The sequence below is a fragment of the Drosophila erecta genome, unplaced genomic scaffold (genome assembly GCF_003286155.1).
Source record: "Drosophila erecta strain 14021-0224.00,06,07 unplaced genomic scaffold, DereRS2 tig00000126-arrow-pilon, whole genome shotgun sequence".
Lineage (NCBI taxonomy): Eukaryota > Metazoa > Arthropoda > Insecta > Diptera > Drosophilidae > Drosophila > Drosophila erecta.
The window spans coordinates 5,272,154-5,290,034 of NW_020825209.1; the positions used below are offsets into that span (position 1 = coordinate 5,272,154).

The 17,881-nt window shown below is 43.8% G+C and overlaps 2 protein-coding genes across 2 annotated transcripts; both read right to left on the reverse strand.

Annotated features, from left to right (window-relative positions):
- Nucleotides 1–5,469: 5,469 nt before the first annotated feature.
- Nucleotides 5,470–7,749, reverse strand: LOC6550074 (sodium channel protein Nach). The gene is made up of 8 exons (XM_001977535.2): nucleotides 7,295–7,749; nucleotides 6,917–7,216; nucleotides 6,765–6,846; nucleotides 6,384–6,666; nucleotides 6,167–6,305; nucleotides 5,898–6,108; nucleotides 5,649–5,837; nucleotides 5,470–5,589 (listed from the first exon to the last, which is right to left on the reverse strand). Exons 1-8 carry the CDS (start codon nucleotides 7,669–7,671, stop codon nucleotides 5,470–5,472), a joined length of 1,701 nt encoding a protein of 566 aa, XP_001977571.2. The 5' UTR covers nucleotides 7,672–7,749.
- A 2,699-nt stretch (nucleotides 7,750–10,448) lies between these two features.
- LOC6549841 lies at nucleotides 10,449–17,867 on the reverse strand. Its single transcript, XM_001977536.2, has 10 exons — nucleotides 17,743–17,867; nucleotides 17,136–17,396; nucleotides 14,485–14,664; nucleotides 13,698–14,410; nucleotides 13,469–13,621; nucleotides 12,198–13,196; nucleotides 11,564–12,133; nucleotides 11,363–11,496; nucleotides 11,173–11,304; nucleotides 10,449–11,050 (listed from the first exon to the last, which is right to left on the reverse strand). Exons 2-10 carry the CDS (start codon nucleotides 17,371–17,373, stop codon nucleotides 10,606–10,608), a joined length of 3,564 nt encoding a protein of 1,187 aa, XP_001977572.1. The 5' UTR covers nucleotides 17,374–17,396; nucleotides 17,743–17,867; the 3' UTR covers nucleotides 10,449–10,605.
- Nucleotides 17,868–17,881: the final 14 nt, after the last annotated feature.

The window sequence follows — 17,881 nt, forward strand, 5'->3', positions numbered from 1 at the left end:
TAAACCTTATATTGTTCTAAAAAAATTGACATATTTTTATTACGAGTTTACATTGCTTGAAACTGTAAAATGCTGTTCCGTTTCAGCTGCTATTGTTTTGACTGCTGCTGTGGCACTGAGCTTGTGTGCGAATGGCGTGCAGAAGCAAAGGAACAAGAACTGCCAGCTGAAACAAAAACGAAAAACAGCTAAAGCAGCGGCAACAACAACAACAAGCTAATGCAGTGGATTTGTAGTTGTATATATAGTAGGAGTTGGAGCTGGAGTTGGAGCTTGAAGTTCCAATCAGACGAAAAGCAACTAGCGACGCACGCGCTCTTTACTGCTCTCGCAAACTCTCTCTCCTTTTGCATTACGTATACGCCAAGCAACGTACAACTTAAACCGGCATTTTGTTAGGCGCACGTTATAATCCTACGAAGAGCGGGATCAAAGAAGAGGAGCGAGCGAGGGGAAGAGCGAAAAATGCTTGAACACAGGTGCGGATCAACTTTAAAACGGTGCAAAGCAATTTTGTATTTTCGTTTATTATAAAGCGACGAATCCGTACATAACATTGCAATTAAACATATAAGTAATATAACCAAACTTCTCAAACTTCGCTGCAAGGCAATACGTTTATATTGTAATTCACAAATGCCCACAAAAGTAGGCAATGTTTTATCGAAATATTATAATAATTTATTATTTTCCATTTTACAACCTAATAATGTGTTAGAAAATGTATTTGTATATAATTTTAGAAGTACCCCTGGAATGCTGCACCCAGCCAGCTGAATCCGCTCCTGGCAATTTAGCACGTTCGCGCGTGCAGAAGGCAATGCAACAACAGCAACCCCAGCGCCGCAGGAGAGTGCATCGGTGTAAGAGTGTGTGTGTGTGAGAGAGCTGCAGCTGGCAGCGAGCTTCCTACTTTATTACTGGTTTCCAACTTAATAAAATATGTGGAGCGCTTGATTTACTCTCAACAAGGATACGCAAGGGTTAAGGAAAGCAATGGCAGAAGGGGGTTAAAAAGAGATAAGCCAAAGAGAGCGACTTTCTTCGCCAGCTGTTTCGTTGAGCTTCTCCCGTAGCCTTTTGTTTTTGCCGCGCATTCGCCGGCTGGGATCTCTCTATCTCTCTTTCTTTTTCTCACACTCTCCTCTGTTTCGGCGCCCCTCTCGCACCATCTGCCCTCCCACTCACACGCCAGCTGTTGCTCCTTTAGCGCCAGCGTACCGGAATGTACTTTAAAAAATTATGGTCTTGAACAACAAAAAACATTTCAAATCTACATGTTTTCATAAATGAATAAATCAATATAAATTAATAACATATAAAGATCATTAAAAGGGTTCTACAAAAAGAACTTTTTAGTTTCAGTCTACATTTTTTTTTTTTAGCAAAATCACACACTACCAATGACATTGAATCATTTTTGGTGGTGTCCAGTGTAGCTAAGCGTTCATAAATTGATATTGAAAATTCTTCTAGTGTAGCTACGGATTGCTGTACGTTCTGCTGTGTCTTGTAGTTTATTGCAATTTCTTATTAATAAGCGTCTTTTATGTGGAGCCGGGCGTTAGTGCCCTCCCAGGGGCGACATTAACGTTAATAATAATAAAATGTGTAATTGCATACTGGGAAGAAACAGAGCTGGGCAACAACAAGAAGATGATGGAGAGTGAGAGAGAGAGAGAGGGGGAGAGGGAGAAGAACACCAGCTTCTTCTTCTAACCAGTTTTGCAGACGTTGTAAAGCCCATCTTTTATCCTGACTTCTCTTTTTTTGCAGCCAGAGGTGTAAATCATTTTCTAATCGCAGCCAGCAGATCACATGCACACGCATCAACAAGCCAACACACACACACAAAAACACACATCGAGATACTCTGGACTCACAGATACTCTGGACACACAGATACTCACTCACACAGCGAAGGCTGTTGGACACTCGGAGTGGACTTGACTTTTGTTTTTGGCACTGCGTTTACTTTATGTTTACGTTGTCGGGCTAAAACTTTCCAGCATTTTGATTTCAGGCAAAAAGACAATATTGTTGTCGTCGAGTGGGTGGAAAAGTGGGGTGCTAACGGGATAAAAGGGCAAAGAGGCGGCTGAACTGCAGCCAAAAGTCGAATGCAATCAAAGACCAAGCGGAAACAGAAGCACTTGCCAGGCTGTCGGCGTAACCAGAGATGCAAAAGTGGCTTAAACCGATATGAAAATAAATCAGTTACAAAATAAAACTACTGAAAATAAGAGCAATCGTTATAAAAATCACCAAACTGAAAGGAAATTTGATCAAAACGCAGACCTAAACTTACTTACCTAATACAGATATGTATATACAAAAAACTGAATCATTTCAACTATAAACCCAAAAGACTATATTCGATGTACAAAATATAGCTAGTCATTTTAGCTACACTTAGTTTTTGAATCATTTGAGATTACCTCTCCGTTTTCCTGCGTTTAATAAAATATTTTTTGTATTTCCCTTGAAAACCCATAAACTTTATGTGTGACATTTGTGTGCAAAGCAGGACAAAGTTCAATAAATTTATCAAATGATTCGTGCTTCTGGCATTTTCCAATCGAAGTGGCTCGTAAAAATCGGAGAAAATCTCGTCGTATATATTTCCGTCTCGCTGGGAAAACTTTGGCGTCTGGCGGAACTTTTGCTCGTCCTTCTCGTGGCATTTTGTGTCTTAATTTCTGCATTATCCTGGCCATCTTAATTAAGCTGCCTGTCGGGCGGCGCCACGCCCACCGCCGTCTGTTCATTTGTTTGCCGCCATGTTTCGCGGGGTGTTTGGCATTTACTTTTTCTTCTTTCCTTTTTTTAAGCTGCTCTTGGTACACACAGTACAGAACTTCCGGTTCCGGTGCCTGTGGCACATTGCGTATCCGCGGTCCACATTTCAACCATTGCCATTGTCCTCGTGAGTTTATTTGAATTTATTATACTTCCCCTGCTAGCTTAGCTTTTTCTTTCATTTTTGAGCAGATGCAGCGAGCCGTAATAATGGTTGTTATTAACCCGTTGGTGTTATGCAATATCCTTGCACGTACATATATACACGGTATACAAATGCAATGGCAATCCCAAATCAAGCATACGAATAAAACACTTAATAAAACAAAAACTTCTATTTAATGTTCGCGAGCTTATATTTTAATGTTTAAATGAACATGCAAAAGTAGTAATTTATATTACGTATACGTCATGCGTATCTACAGCTTCCTTTTTAGTGCCAAAGCGTAATAGGTTTTCTGGATAAAACTTAAGTGAATCACCGTTGACAAAACCGCCCACACCTTTCTCCTAATTGTTTAATTCTTTTTTTAACAACCTTGCAATGGCCATCCACTGAATCCAAGCTATTTCATTAGCTTCAGCACTTTTATGGGCCATTTTAGAAATGCAAATCAAAAATCAAGTGCACAAGAGCTCGCAAACGGAATGCGGAACAGGGTTTTTGAGTGTTTGTTTGTTTTCTCCCCTTTTTGCGCCATTTTCGGAAAGAGGGAGTTGGGGGTAGAGCAAAAGATTTGAAAATTTGTTTTCCGCTTTTTTTTGGGAGTGTGCAAACGCGCTTTCAACTCCCTTATTTCAATTAACTTTCCTAATTTTATTTATGCATGCGATTGCACTGGCATAAACAATATAAAACCAAAAATATTCCATAAATAAAAATAATCATATCCATATAGGCAAAATTGTAGTTGTTACATTTTCTAAAAATGTAAAAAAAAGAAACTGAAAATCTGCATTAAACAAGTTGTATTTAAATGTTAAGTAAATCATAGATAAGTAAAAATATTTATTTTTTTCTGTGCATCCATGCATGTGAAATTAGTTATTTGTGGGCGTGTGTTTATTGTCCACAAGTTCGTTAACAGGCACTAAGTGTTTTTTTTATTTTCGTTGGCTTTGTTGTGCCTACTGGTTTTTTATTTTCTTTGATTGTTCACTATTTTTATTTATTTGTTCCCTTAATTTTAGTGCTGGTTGTTAATCCTTGGCGGCGAGGTCATAAAGCGATCGTTGCATCTTAATCCTGGCCATGGTAACGCCCCTTTTTTGCCAGTAAGAGAAAGGTACAAACTATGCGGCGGTTTCATTCACAGAAATATGCAAATAGTGGGGAGGGGGGAGAATGCCGCAAATTGAATGCGAGACTGGAAAAACACACATCCAACCCCCGGAAAACCGGGGAAAACGGAAAAACGCAGACTTCGCTGCGTACTACGCGGCTTACAACTGCAATTACAACTACGACCACCACCACGCTCCACCTGTTGGCAGTTTTGGGAGTCGGCATGGCCATCTTTCTCGCACACTCCCTTGCTCTCTCTCTCTCTGCCGCACGCCAGTGTTGTAAGTGTAGCTATTCAATGCATAGGCACCGTAATTTGTAGATATTTGTAGATTTTAAATTTAAATGCATTAATTCTATTAGGCGATAACGCAAAAAAATACTTTACATTAATGAAAAAAGTTATAAAATAAATAAAATGTATTAAAAAATCAATTTTTTAACGATAAGCCAGACTCTATTGGTAGACAACACAGATTTATATAGTGCTCCACATTTTACCGATCTGTGCATATTCCACATTATTTATCTATATCATTTAAAAACTTTATTGTCTATATAATTCACCAACTGAAATTGGTTAAACATCCCGGAAGCAATTAGAAAACCGCCGTAGCCATTTTAAGGGCTAATAGTGGGCTGCACTGGGGGGAATCAACAATGAGCCAGCAACGATGTTAACTGAAAAATGCTTTTCGCCTTTGCTGAGCTGCGGCTGAATGCCGGGGATTCGGTAGTGGGTTTGAGTTTCGGGCTGGGAGCCACAGATGCAGTTGGATCTAAAGATGGGAGTTTTGCCGACGGGTCGGCGGTTAGTTCGCCACCGCCCACGCCGCCGCTTTGTCAACCACCATGGTGCAGTGAACCCGCCGCGCCGCTAAGTATGCAACTCAGAACTGACGTTTAATTGGGAGTAAGACCCATCGAAACATTTTAGCGGCAGTCGAAAGTATTTTACTAGCGGATATATCTTTATTGCTGGTGCTTATTTGCGTGATCCTATATATGTATATATATTTATTTATTGGAAAAAAAAATAAGTTCACTACATGATAAGAGTATTTGCTATCGCAACAGCTGGTGCACATTAATATTCATTGATGGTTATTTGTTGGTAAATTATTTTGCGTACAGCTGTGCTTAAAATAATTGTATTACATTATTTAATTTTTATTTGAAACCATTTGAGAAATATATCAAAAGGCCAAATTGAAATATAAAGAAACTTCACAACTATTTTCAGCACAGCCATACGTTTAATATGTTTTTGAAATGTTTTTCGTTATCGATTTGCTTTGTGGCATTAACACAATATATTGCAACTAAAGCAAAAGGCTTTACTTTTATTATAATTTTCTTTTGGTTACTTTCTTGCCGCCTAATCTTCAAGGCATGTATTGCGAATGATCGTAAGTTGTCCAGGAATTTTTCGTCTTACTTGTATATCCATAGTCAGGTAAAACTTTGGGTGTTTTATAATAGTTCTTTGTATTGATAGAGTAGTCCTGGAAAAGAGTGGTTGTGAAAGTGTCATCAATATTACTGGGTATTCCTACGGACTAACCTTTTCGTGTTTTCTTGGATAGCCCGCCAAAGAATTTGGTCCTACGGACTCCTCCGCCGGTTTCACTTTCAACACCGCCGAAGTGGGCGTATCTCCGATCCTCGGATTGTGGGATCTTAAGCTCAGTTTTAGATCTATTTTGGGTGGCGGCTCCTGGCGGATTTTCTCCTCGATCTCGTAAAGCTCTTGCTGCAATTTATTTACATTTAAATGTGAAAGTCCGTTGATTAAGCTAATAGGTTAACTTACCCGATTTTTATAGACCATGCAGCAGGCTCGCAGCGTAAAATAATATATAATCTCCACACCGGAAAGCAATGAAAATCCGAGAAAAAGACTGGCAATTCCGCCAAAGGACACCAGCAGATCCACCCAGCCGAAAAGAACTTCACGTTTGTAGCGAATTATCGGCCAGGTGAGAAACTCGACCAGCACACCTAAGCTCTCTGGCCGATCCGACCTGGAATATGGTAACCGCTGGTTACATCATCTTACATCACCCATTTGGGAAAACTAACATTTTGATCAGCTTATCGATGTTGAAAACGGTTTTCGAGCAACTGAGCTCGCATTGCAGGCAATCCTTGATGTTGGTAATGTTGCTCTTAAACTCATCTAGGCAGTCGAAGTCCTTGATCGAGCACATGGGCACATTAGCTGACCGGATTTAATATAATAATACAATACAATAGATGGGTAAATATACCCATTTGTTAGCTACACATAGAAACTCACGTATCGGCTTATAAAAGGGCGGATTGCACTTGCACAACTTGATGGCCTTGTTCATGCGACACTGCTTCATGCAGGATGAGAATGTGTAGGCGTCTGGGAAATAATTGAGCTTCACCTCGTCGCTGAAGATGCACTTCCTCTGGCCAATGGACAGCTGGCGCGCATCGTCCGTGGTGTAGGTGTTCTTCTTGGAGATCCTCACCTCCACCAACTGCGGTTCCGACCAATCGATCTGAGCATTGAAATCCGAGCCGAAGTACTCCTCGTTCGAAAAGATGTAGATCTGAAGGATTGTTATGCAAATGCATAGATCATTTTTATGATGAGAAATGGAGGGTTTTTTATAGGAACTTTAAGTCATATTGGGATAAAACAACTTACACTTGAAGTGCTGTTGGGTATGAAAAAGAGCGCCCACTTCTTGTCGGTTTCGTAGAGATCATGAGGTGCTCCGGTCTTTACGCTATGCCATAGAATATATATGTACCCGATTAAGCCCAGATTAGATTGGAATCCGAACCCGCGAAACTTACTCTTCTGTGGGCGTGGACTTGAAGCGACTGTTGAAGGCGTAGCAAAAGCCGTGCTCCGTGTAAATGGGCTCGAAGTGGTCGCAACAGGGTATGTCCTCGTCGCGATACTTGCAGGACACGAAGACGTTCTTGCAGTCGATGTTTCCCTCAAAGGCCCACTCTCGGATGGTGTGGGCATCTAGCAGGTTCTGCGGAATCGACTGCGACAGCACCTTGGCGTCCCGAATGCTGTTGAAGCTCAGGGAGGTGAGAGTCCGCAGGAACGGGGTATACAGTTGGGCCTGGGCCTCGTCGTAGTTACTAAGCAATTAAGCAATTAATATTGAGCAATTTTTGAACAATCTGAGGGGCTAAGCTAGTAACAAAATGTGAACTCACGCCAGTGTATTGTAAACCTTCTCGTAAGTCTTGTCGTGATCAAATGCCGCCTCCGGACAGACGACGGTGGTGGGGAAGACCACGTTCTGGTTGTGGAAGTCGGTGTCGAGACCGGTGATGGTCGGATTGGTCTGGAACTTCTCCCAGAGGCTCATGATGATGACCAGCGCGGTGACCGCTCCGATGGATGTGAAGCAAAACCACATGAACTTCTCGCCAATGGGACGGCCGGATTCGGCAATGTATCGCACACCGTGGAGCGTCGAGTTCTGGAAGAACTCCTTCGTCTGATAGATGAGGCTGCGCCGAAAGATGACCAAAGTCTGGAGGGACCGCTGCGTCCTGGACTCCGGCGGATGGCGTTTCTCTTGCGGCATTTCCGTTTCAGGAACATTGCTCGCCGACGCGGCTCGGATGTGAACTCAAAACTGATCCAAAGTCAACATTAGGACTGAACCCAGGGCATTACTTCATGGTTGATACATCGAATGCCAAATCGATGTGTGTATAATTAGTCCACCTGCGTGTGGTTCCATTTGCAGGTCCTAAAAGCCTTTCATTGTTCACATAATAACGTTTGCATGCGTCTGATTGTTTTTTTGGATTGTGGTAGTTACTATAGACCATCTAGATCTTTATACCTGAAACAAAAAGTGGTGAAAAGGTTTTTAATTAAACAATATAGAACGTTCATAAATCAAGTTATAAATTCAAAGTCATTGAAAATATAAAGTTTACATTTTTTATGGCTATTACTCCAAGAAGCTACTTATTTATAATGTAATTATTTTTAAGCAATTTATATACTTACAACTATCCTTACTAAATGATCTCTTAAAATAAAATGCGCACACAGAATTTATTTTATTTAACTGCACCTAATTGATTTATTTTTAAATGAACTTTAGTAATGGGTCTACCAACTTTTCGTACCGAAATCGTTTAGATTAGGGTCAGTGATATGGTTAAAGTCCTGCGCAATTGTGGGTTAGTCCAGTGCCCGAATGCAGCTGCCTTGGATGGCTGGATGGCTGGATGGCTGGCTGGCTGGATGGCTTGATGGATTGATGGACTGATGGATGGTTGGCTGGATAAATGGCTGACTAATTGGACGAGGTTGTCTGAACAGCTTCCGGCGCCGCCTTGCATTCCGCAAAGGAATCACATATTCCTATAGAGGGATTGGGCTGGCCACTCCACCGAAAGCCACTTCACTCCAGGGATCGCAGGAACTTCACAAGTTTTGTGTGAACTTCTGACACGGCCCAGACTCTCTTTGTTCGCTCTTTCGCCCTCTCTTTTCCCTTTTTTTTATTTTGTTTTTCATTTTTTGTATTTTTGTTTTCAATCGTTAAGTGTTCTCAAGTTTCACAAAGAGTCCAGAAATGGGTTTTGAATTTTTCGGGACTCTGGGTTTTGGGTTATGGCGTTGGAGCTGGGGCTGGGGCAAACAAAAGAACTGCTGGAATGAGTTGACCCTGATGGCGGTGGTCAGATAATCGGAGCCACTGGCGCCAGCCGGTTGGAGTCCCCTTTACTCCGCTCTTCCCCTTCATTTATTGCATATATTATATTATTATGGCTGTGGGTTAAGGAACCACCATGTTTTTTGTTACTCGTCGCGTTACTTATGACTATATTAAAGGAATATAATGGAAATTAAGTTAAGAAACATTTACTTACGAAAAACATACCTTTATAATAAGTGTTTAGATGTGGATTGGGGCAAGGATGCATGTATCTATATGCACGGATCACAGCATATATTACCCAGCTCCAAGGATCCTTGGATATATCAACATCAAAACCCCAAAAGGGGTTCCAATACACAATGAGGCTCTCTCCTTACAAAATACTTCTTAGCATGTACTGTATAATCTCTATCACTGGCATTGCGACCCACTTATGACGTGAACTTTCCCCCAGTTCCCTGCGGTCCACCAGATCCCGACCAGATCCACCATATAGCCCCTCAATTTGTTTCGCTTTTAGTATTCTACCCCGGTTCGGCTTCTTATCAGCGATCATTTGTCAAAGCCCTGCCATTGAAAAGTGGCCCGACCACTGAGCGAAACGGCAATTGCAACAAATTTGTTCGCTGCTCCTTCAGAGCAACATCTACCCAACCATCTACCCCAGCCACATGCCGCTTGCCCCACGTACCTGCCCCACCTGCCTCTGATCCAGTTGACAAAAGAAGAGGAGCAGATACCAAAAGACACCAACGATGAAGCACTTCGATGGTAGCGTAGCGACCCGAAGATACCATACGATATCAGTTATGCTTGTTGTTCATTTTGCATTACTAGGCGTTTAGCATTTTTCAAAATAAATGAAGTTGTTTTTTTGTTGCTTCAAAACAACAGAAAGGTGGGGTTGGGTCGTATCTACGCGTATTGCATACTTCAAAGTTTACAAAGCTTACAGAATAATGAGTACCTGAGCGTCGACTATCGCATATATTCCGGCTTAGGCGTAAGTACATGTAAATACAGAGAAATTGAAATAGTCATGAGATTGAATTTATACACAGCAATCAGCTTACCACCTGTTGTCAGCACTCCCCATCGAAAGTCGAGCATACCCATTGTGTACCCATTGTAATGCATGAGCCCTGGACGCCGGGAATCAGCGCTGCCACCATCGGGAGCACTCTCATAAATAAGAAATTGAGAGTAAACGAGACCTGGCCCGGATCGGGATCGTCGAGGGGATCCCCTGAGCTGGGCCAGAATCTATGGGTATACAGGCTTCGATAAGCATTTTTTGCTTTCCTTTCGTTTCGTTTCGAAATCTTTTTCTTTTATTTTGTATTTTCCGAGCCGAGCGGTTTCAGTTTCTCGTTTTGCATTGCATCGAGCACCAAGATCGATCGGTGGCGAAGAATGTTCCTTGGAGCCGCGATCTTGCCCAGCGTCCAGGTGTCCATTCCACTGTCCGTCCGTTTGTGTGATTAATGGTAATTGCTTTTATGGCTTTCTACGGCGCTGCTCTGCCACAATTTGTTGCGGTAATTTCGCTTTTAGTCGCAGTCGCATGTACTGATAGCCCCGCTCATCTTTAAAATGAATTTGGAAAGTGTATTTGGAAAAGCACTTGATTCGTTTTGCTGCGAGCTGAACAAATGATTAACTCGTTATCGGCAGCAAAGCGTTTCGTAGCAAATATTTCGTTTTTTATTTCACTTCTTTTCATGATTTTTATTTTCATAATGTATAAAAAAAATTAATATACATGCGACTAACATTAGAAGGGGTAATGAACGATACAGGGTAATTTGGGGCGTAAGTATGCAGACGTTCTCTCATCTATCAGTCGCTGTTTCCGTTTCCGGTTCCGGTTCCCGGAACCATTCCGTTTCTGTCGGCCAGCGGCGTGTCCACCTCGTTGTAGGCCCGTTGATCGCGATATTGGCTGAACAATCCGCGCACCTTGTTCAAGGGTGTTTGGAATGACTGCGTCGCTGCCGAGAAGGCGGCAAAACTCAAAAGCGGCGATGCCGGAGTGGCGGGGGATCCGCCCGACTCGCCATTCGTCTCGGTTGCAACTTGAATACTGGCAGCGGACGGAGTTCGCGCCAGACGCGGCGAAACTGGCGTCGTCGGTGGCCCGGACCCACGTCTGCCGACGGCCACGGCGTTCAGTTTGGGCGTGGCAAGCAGACGCTTGGGATGCAGCGATGGCTGGCTGTTGTGGGCCGTTGCTGAATGACAATGCTCCGGCTTTTGAACCTTGACGTTCTTTGGGGATGGGAAGCTGTAATAGAAGTGCACGAAAATCACTGCATTAGAACATCACTATCAACAAGGAAATATTTAAATGAAACATGAAATATTGAAATTGTGAATTGCAGAGCAGTAATGGTGCTCCTAACGTACAGATTCATTTCAGCACTGGAAAAGCTCTCCATGGCAGTCTTCCAGGCGTAGACATGCGGCAGTGTTTCCTTCTCAATGTCCACATTAGAAAGGGCATTCAGCACATCCAAATCCCGCTTGGTTGGCTCATTTCTACAATGTTAAAAGCTGTAGTCTTGAAATTAACATTTCAAATTATCATTAATCATACCCAAAAATAAACAGCTCGTAGCGCGGCTCCAAGTCCACGGACATGCGTGGCGACAAGCTCTGCGGCGGTGTATGGAAGTTTTCCTCGTCCTCGCTGCTGCTTCCATACGGCGGCGTCACATCGGTGCAGTCAAACTTGAGCAACAAAAAAAGAACAGAAATGTTTAGCAGAGATCCAACAGTACTACCCACTGATACTCACAAAGTTTACTTCCTCCTCGCTGTCGTAGTCGTCGTCGTCGCTTTGTTGACTGCGCCAAGCAGTTTTCGATACGGGCGTGACGACGGCCACCCTTGACGCTCCCAAACCTAGTGAAGCGTGCAGGGCGGACGATCCTGTGGATCCCGGTGTATCTTGGAGTTGACCCTGCGACAGCGACTGAGACGGCACAACGGCGGCTGCCCGCAGCGACTTAGTGCGCTTGCGACGACTGGTTTTGCGGCTGAGATTCGCGTCCCACAGACAGGCGCAGCACTGCTCCGTCTCCCAGGCGGCGCAACATAGCTCCTCGGTCTTCAGCGTGTCTGGTAGATGCACGGCGGAGGTCGGTGCCTGTTCCAGCATAAGCAACAGACTACCGCACACGCAGCCCAAGTGCTGCTCCCGGCCGCGCTCGTCGGCCAGCAGTTGGCGCAAACTTCGGAGCATCTGCAGCAGCTGCAGGCGCATGGCTACGTTGACCTCCTGCGAGTGGGTCACATAGCTGGCCACCAGGTGGGCGATACGGGAATGCACCTTGCTAAAGTCCACGCTAATGAAGCGGGCATCATCCTAAAACGGTTAAAAGGCGATAATATTTCTGTAAATGCTGAGGTGTTCTCTGTTTCATGCTCACCTTAAAGCTGACAATCAGCGATTTCAATCTTTTGAGTTCGCAGAGCAGCGTGTCGTTGATGGAGACCATGTTGTCGATTTTATTGATCAACGTTTTGGTGATGCGCTTGGCGAACACTTGCAGCGACTTCTCTACGCATGTGTACGGAGTCATGACTCCGACGGATGACGAGGTTGCTGCCGCAGCCGCACTTCTATCCCTTCGGAGTTGCTGCTGTTGATCGCCAGCCATCAAATCGAAATACTGATGCAGATGGGCAAAGTTCCAGACCGTTTCTGATTTATCCGCCTGCTGTTCGGTCTTTTCCAGGAAATACGCTTCCAGGCGTTCCAGCCCGTCGGGCGCACCAATGTCCACAAATGAATCGAGAAAGTCCCAGTACTCGCGCCACTCCAACTGCTCCTGGCGTGCCAGTTGGCGACCGACCACCTCCAGACCCTTCTCGATATCAGAGTTCTTTATGTGGCGCTCGCGGAAGCTGTCATTTAGCGATGCATTCAGGCTGCGGCTCAGGCTCATGTCCAGGCACTGCGAGTCATCGACTATCGATGGCGAATCAATGCAATTGTTGTTGCGATAGGCCATGAATAAATCCGGTTTCATTTGGCGAATGGGCGTGGCCGGGAACTCCAACAGGCACACTGGCTTCACATTATTATTGTTGTTCTCGCACTCATTGGTGCCATTGGGCACGTTCGTCGTGCGTTTTGGTGAGCTGGTGGCCGCCGCCAATGGACTGAAGAGCACCCTGCCTCTTGAGTGGACTGGACTCGAGTTTCCAGCACTTCGGTCAAAGATCGACTTGCTTGGCGTTACCTTCACCGGCGAGCTAAATGGTGAGCTAGCCAGCGGAGACATCACATTGTTGCTGACTCGCGGTGGTGTCTTCCACCGGCGATAGAAGTTCATGGCCTTTTCGCGGGGCATGGGTCCCGCCAACGCACTGATGGTTAGGTCCACAGTGAGACCCTGGCAATCGTCCGTCTTGTGTTGCAGGTTCTTTAAAGTATAAAAACAAATGCATCAATTAATAACAAATCATTCTTTAAATTACTTAACCATACTGTTGTTTTCTCATACGTCCAATAACTGCAATAATAGGGTATCACTTAACAAATAACAGTAGAAAAGTACACGTACAATTCGAATGAGAAACTAAACGTATGTTCATTTAAATAAATACACATGGACCACGTAAACACGCTCAAATAATTGTACCAATGAGAACAAAACATTATTAGTAAGCAGAAAAATATAAAACAGATACCCACCGGTGGATCTTTGGGCGAGAACGGTTGACCCACTTTTGGCGGCAGTGTATTTGAATGGGATCTCAGTACGGGCACAAAATACGGATCACGTAAGAGCAGCTCCAGCTTCGTGATGGTGGTATGTGTGGCCTGTGCATTACGCAGGCAGATGATCTGCAGGGGGAAGAACAGATTACATTATGATAAAGCGATTCCATTGCCCTTACGAGCCTCCTAGCAAGCCACTCACTTCCTTGGGAAATTTTCCCTCATGATTCCGTAGCGACTTGCACTCTGGATAGGAAATGAGAACCTCGACCATGGCCACATGGCCGTTTTTCGAGGCAAAGTGGAGAGGTGTTTCGCCACGCCCCTTGTCCGGCATGTTCAAGTAGTAGTCCAGGAGACTGGTGTTAAGGGCGGCACACATCTTGCCACTGCCCTTCTTGCCAGCATAAAGCTGGGTGAACTCTCGATCCGAAACGGTCTTTAACAGCAATTGAGCGATCCTGGCCTTGTTGACCTGGGCGCAGATGTGCATGGCATTATAGCGACAGCCCTCCTTTAAACTGGTGGGCGTATCACCGCTGCTGATCAAAAATCGTGGATTTTCCCATATAATCCTTTTCACCCGGTCGATGTGCCCACCTTCGATTTGCTTGCGAAACTCTACCAGTTCCTGTTTGGTGGGCGCCCGGAACGGTGGGCCTTCTCCGGAAATATCCGGCTGCTGCTGCTGCTGCTGGTGCTGCAACTGCTGCTGTCGCCCATTGGCAATGATGTTGCTGGTGCTGCCCGACGAGGAAGTCGGTGAGCTGCTGAGCAGTAAATTGGACATTGAGGGATTGCTTCCCAGGGGAATGATGAAACCACTGCCGCTGCCCGTCGGCGAGGATGAGTACGAATTGTCCGACGAGCTAGGTGTGCTCTTGTAACCGCCACCGCTGATTATCGGAATGGGCTCTGAAAAAATAATACAGTGCATAAGTTAAAGCACTCGGTAAGCAATTATATAGCTAGCTATACTGTGTACTCACTGCTTTCGGGCTTGGCCTTGCAAAATCTCTTGAGCGCCTCGATGCTCTCGAACCCGAACTGAACGTAACTCTCCGCCTGCTCCAGATTGGGGAACTCGCGGAGGCGGGCCTCCTTGTAGTGTCGCAGGACGTCCAGCGCCTTGGATTTCTCCGTGAAGATCAGCCACAGTGGCGAGTCCGCTGCTCCGTCGTGGCGTTGGCAATGTTGATGTGTGGGCATCGAGAGGGATAAACCATTAATAAATGAGCTGGCTGTTTTGGTCACGCCATCGGTTCGGCGAATAGCGAACGGGTGTCGAATGCCGGACGAGTGGAGGATTGTCTCGAGCAAAACAAAATCAAAACAAACTATGCTGAGGGGGCGTTGGGTGGGCAGTGGGCCGTGGGGCACATGCGTGTGACGCAGCTGTTGGCACAACGCCGGCAAAACTTTCCGAGGCCCTGCCTTTCAGGAGTATCATCAGTTTTGCCCGCAGATTGTTACAGATTGTCACAGATATGTATTTTACATTGCAAATTTGGAGGGTTTCGAATCGAATTGTCTACCTGCTCTTCGATTATTTCATTTAAGGCAAGCAATTGATTTAAAATAGATCACACAATTTGAAAAAGCGCTTTAGCCAACTTGAAAGCCTATGATCACTTGTGGCTAACTAGCCCATTTAAATATCACTTGTTGAATTTATAAAAAACAAAAGCAGATATATATAGATCCCAGCTGTGGCGTACAAACATTTCATATGTTTCTCTCAGCATTACCTCTCGAAACTAGCGAGTGGGCCATAATTAAATTTACTTTCAACCCTTCGCATGTGCTGCTAGCAAAACAAATACAGAAATAAAACTACAGCCAAAAACACCGCAGCCTTGGTGGTAAAGTTCTAATCAAAGATCTGATAAAAGCTCAACATATAGCCTGCAGAACTAACAACAAGTGTGGGCCAATGGGAGGCAGGTATGAAAGTTCAATTAAAAGGCAAAAACAATTGATATAAGCTTAATTTGAGACTAATTAGCCGTGTTTATGTTATAATTTTCATGGCTTTATTCATCGCATTGCTTTAGTTTTGTTTGCTTCGAAATTAGGGAAGTCATTTTTAATTAAAGCAAATTAAGTGACTTTGGGTACATTTTTAGTACATCTGAGTACTTTTGGGTACAGTTTAGTTTAATTAAGTTGTTGAATACAAGCTTCTCAAATGTTAGCACCCCCATCGTAGGGTATTTCATTAGTCGATATTATTTGCTGTTACGACTTGTGGCTCTCTCGTTTTTGCGCGTTTGTTTTCATTTTTTCTGGGCGACGACTGTTGACTTGGCCCAAAAGACAGGGACAGGGACAGGGCCAAGTGAAAGGGACAGGGACAGGCACAACCCACAATAACACAAGCCGGCTAAACAGGGGGTATATGTATGCATGTAAATATTGAATCCGGGGACTCTTGAAAGTACACGCACACACTTTTTCGGGATACTTGTTGTGCTGCAGCTCGCAGTATAAATAAATTTAAAAAGGAAACAAATTGGAGAAATTCTGTGTGATATACAGTTGCGACCTCATTTATGGTTTTTGTTTTATCAACCATTATTTCGTGTTTTTGTAAAAAGCGCATTTCGAAAGAAATATTTACTAAATACTCAGTAATATTGGAAAATGGGAAATAATTGACCCAAATTTAGTAAATATTTATTACGATAATTGTACATTGAACCCATAATTATTCCTGGTATAAACATAAAAACCTATTATTTTGACCGCAGCTGTGTGACTGCTGGATCATAAATATGGTGGAATGTGTATGCTGACAGGTCAAGGTCCTAGTAATGCATCCAATTTGGATTTTTGCCTGGATTGGGAACTGAATGATGTCGATGTGGCAGTGGAATGAACTCGCCCCAATCGGTTATTGTTTTCGATTTTCCATTTCGTTTAATTGGATTAAAGAGCGAACGAGTGAGAGCAGGAAAGTTGCATTTAATTAGACAGGTAATCGCAATCGTTCTCCATTTGTTTACAGTTTAATCGAAAGACCGCTCCCAGACAAGGAAATCGACTGTGCGAGCGGGACAGCTGCGCAAGCCACGATTCTGTGTTTCATTTTTCACGATTCTTAAAAGTTTTGAACGCACACATGGAAACTACTTCATGGACAGTTAGTCATGGAGGGAAAAACAGCGCCTTGCAAAACTAATAAGAATGCAACAGTTGAAATACCCTGGATATATTCTGAGCTACATTTCATTTAATATACACAAATACAGTAAATCTGTGGAATAAACACTTCATTGCAAAAATTTATCAAGCAATTCAGGTTTAGTTTCAAAGCAAACACGAAGCAATTTCGATCATAGACATTCCTGTTGCTGGGTTTGTGAATCTTCAACTTACACCCTCGACTTTAAAATTTGATTTTAACAGGAAAAAATTAAATAAGCGAAATATTTAAAAAAAAATTGTGACCCCTTGCGAAGTATCTGTGTGCACTTTTAGCAAATAAACATAACATAGTGAGACTTTTCCAAAACAAAAGCGGGCGAAGGCCCATCATATCCGGTTACAGGGTATCACAATAGCAACAAGCGGCAAACAACTGTAACGCAAAAAAAACACACACACATAGCGACACTCGCTCCATCTCGCTCCTACTTACGTGGATAGTCGGGATCATCGTACTTGGTGGCAGCATTGCCTTCGTCTGGATTGCCCGATTGCAGGGATAACGCCGAGCCGGATGGCGATCCCGATGCTACTGATGCCGATCCGGACGCTGATGCTGGATTGGAGGGCTTTATGTTCACCGCGGCTATGGAGCCGACGCACTGGGATGACGATCCCTCAAAACAGCCAGCTTTGGAGGTCGGGATATAGACCCCGAAATAGGTCGACATCGCTGCGTAAAATGGCGGATGCACTGCAAGGTAAACGGTAAAAATGGGTTAACACCAACACCAAATAACAGGCAACTTCTTTGCAACTTCGCGAAAATGTGTAAGTTCGTCTGTTTGCCAGCTAAAGGCATCGGTAAAACTCGGTAAACTCGGTAAATATCATCACAAAATACCAGGTAACTTTACTGCCCCGTTTTGTTGTTGTTTTCGGCTGCACTCCACCACTTACACGCACACAAACACAACAACGCAAAAAAAAAACGAAAAAAAGACGGCACGCGAACAACAACAAGCGCCGACGCAAACTCAAGGAATCTGGAAGACCTAACGAATTCGCGGAATCACTAACACATATGCTTTTATTCTTACCTTTTAACACATAGAGCACAAGACATGAAACAACATCCAACAATTTCAGGCGTCTTTCAAACAAAATGTGCACAAACCGAACAAAATTAGAGGCGGACTGTCACTGAAATTAGGTGTAGAGTAATATCGATAGAAAATA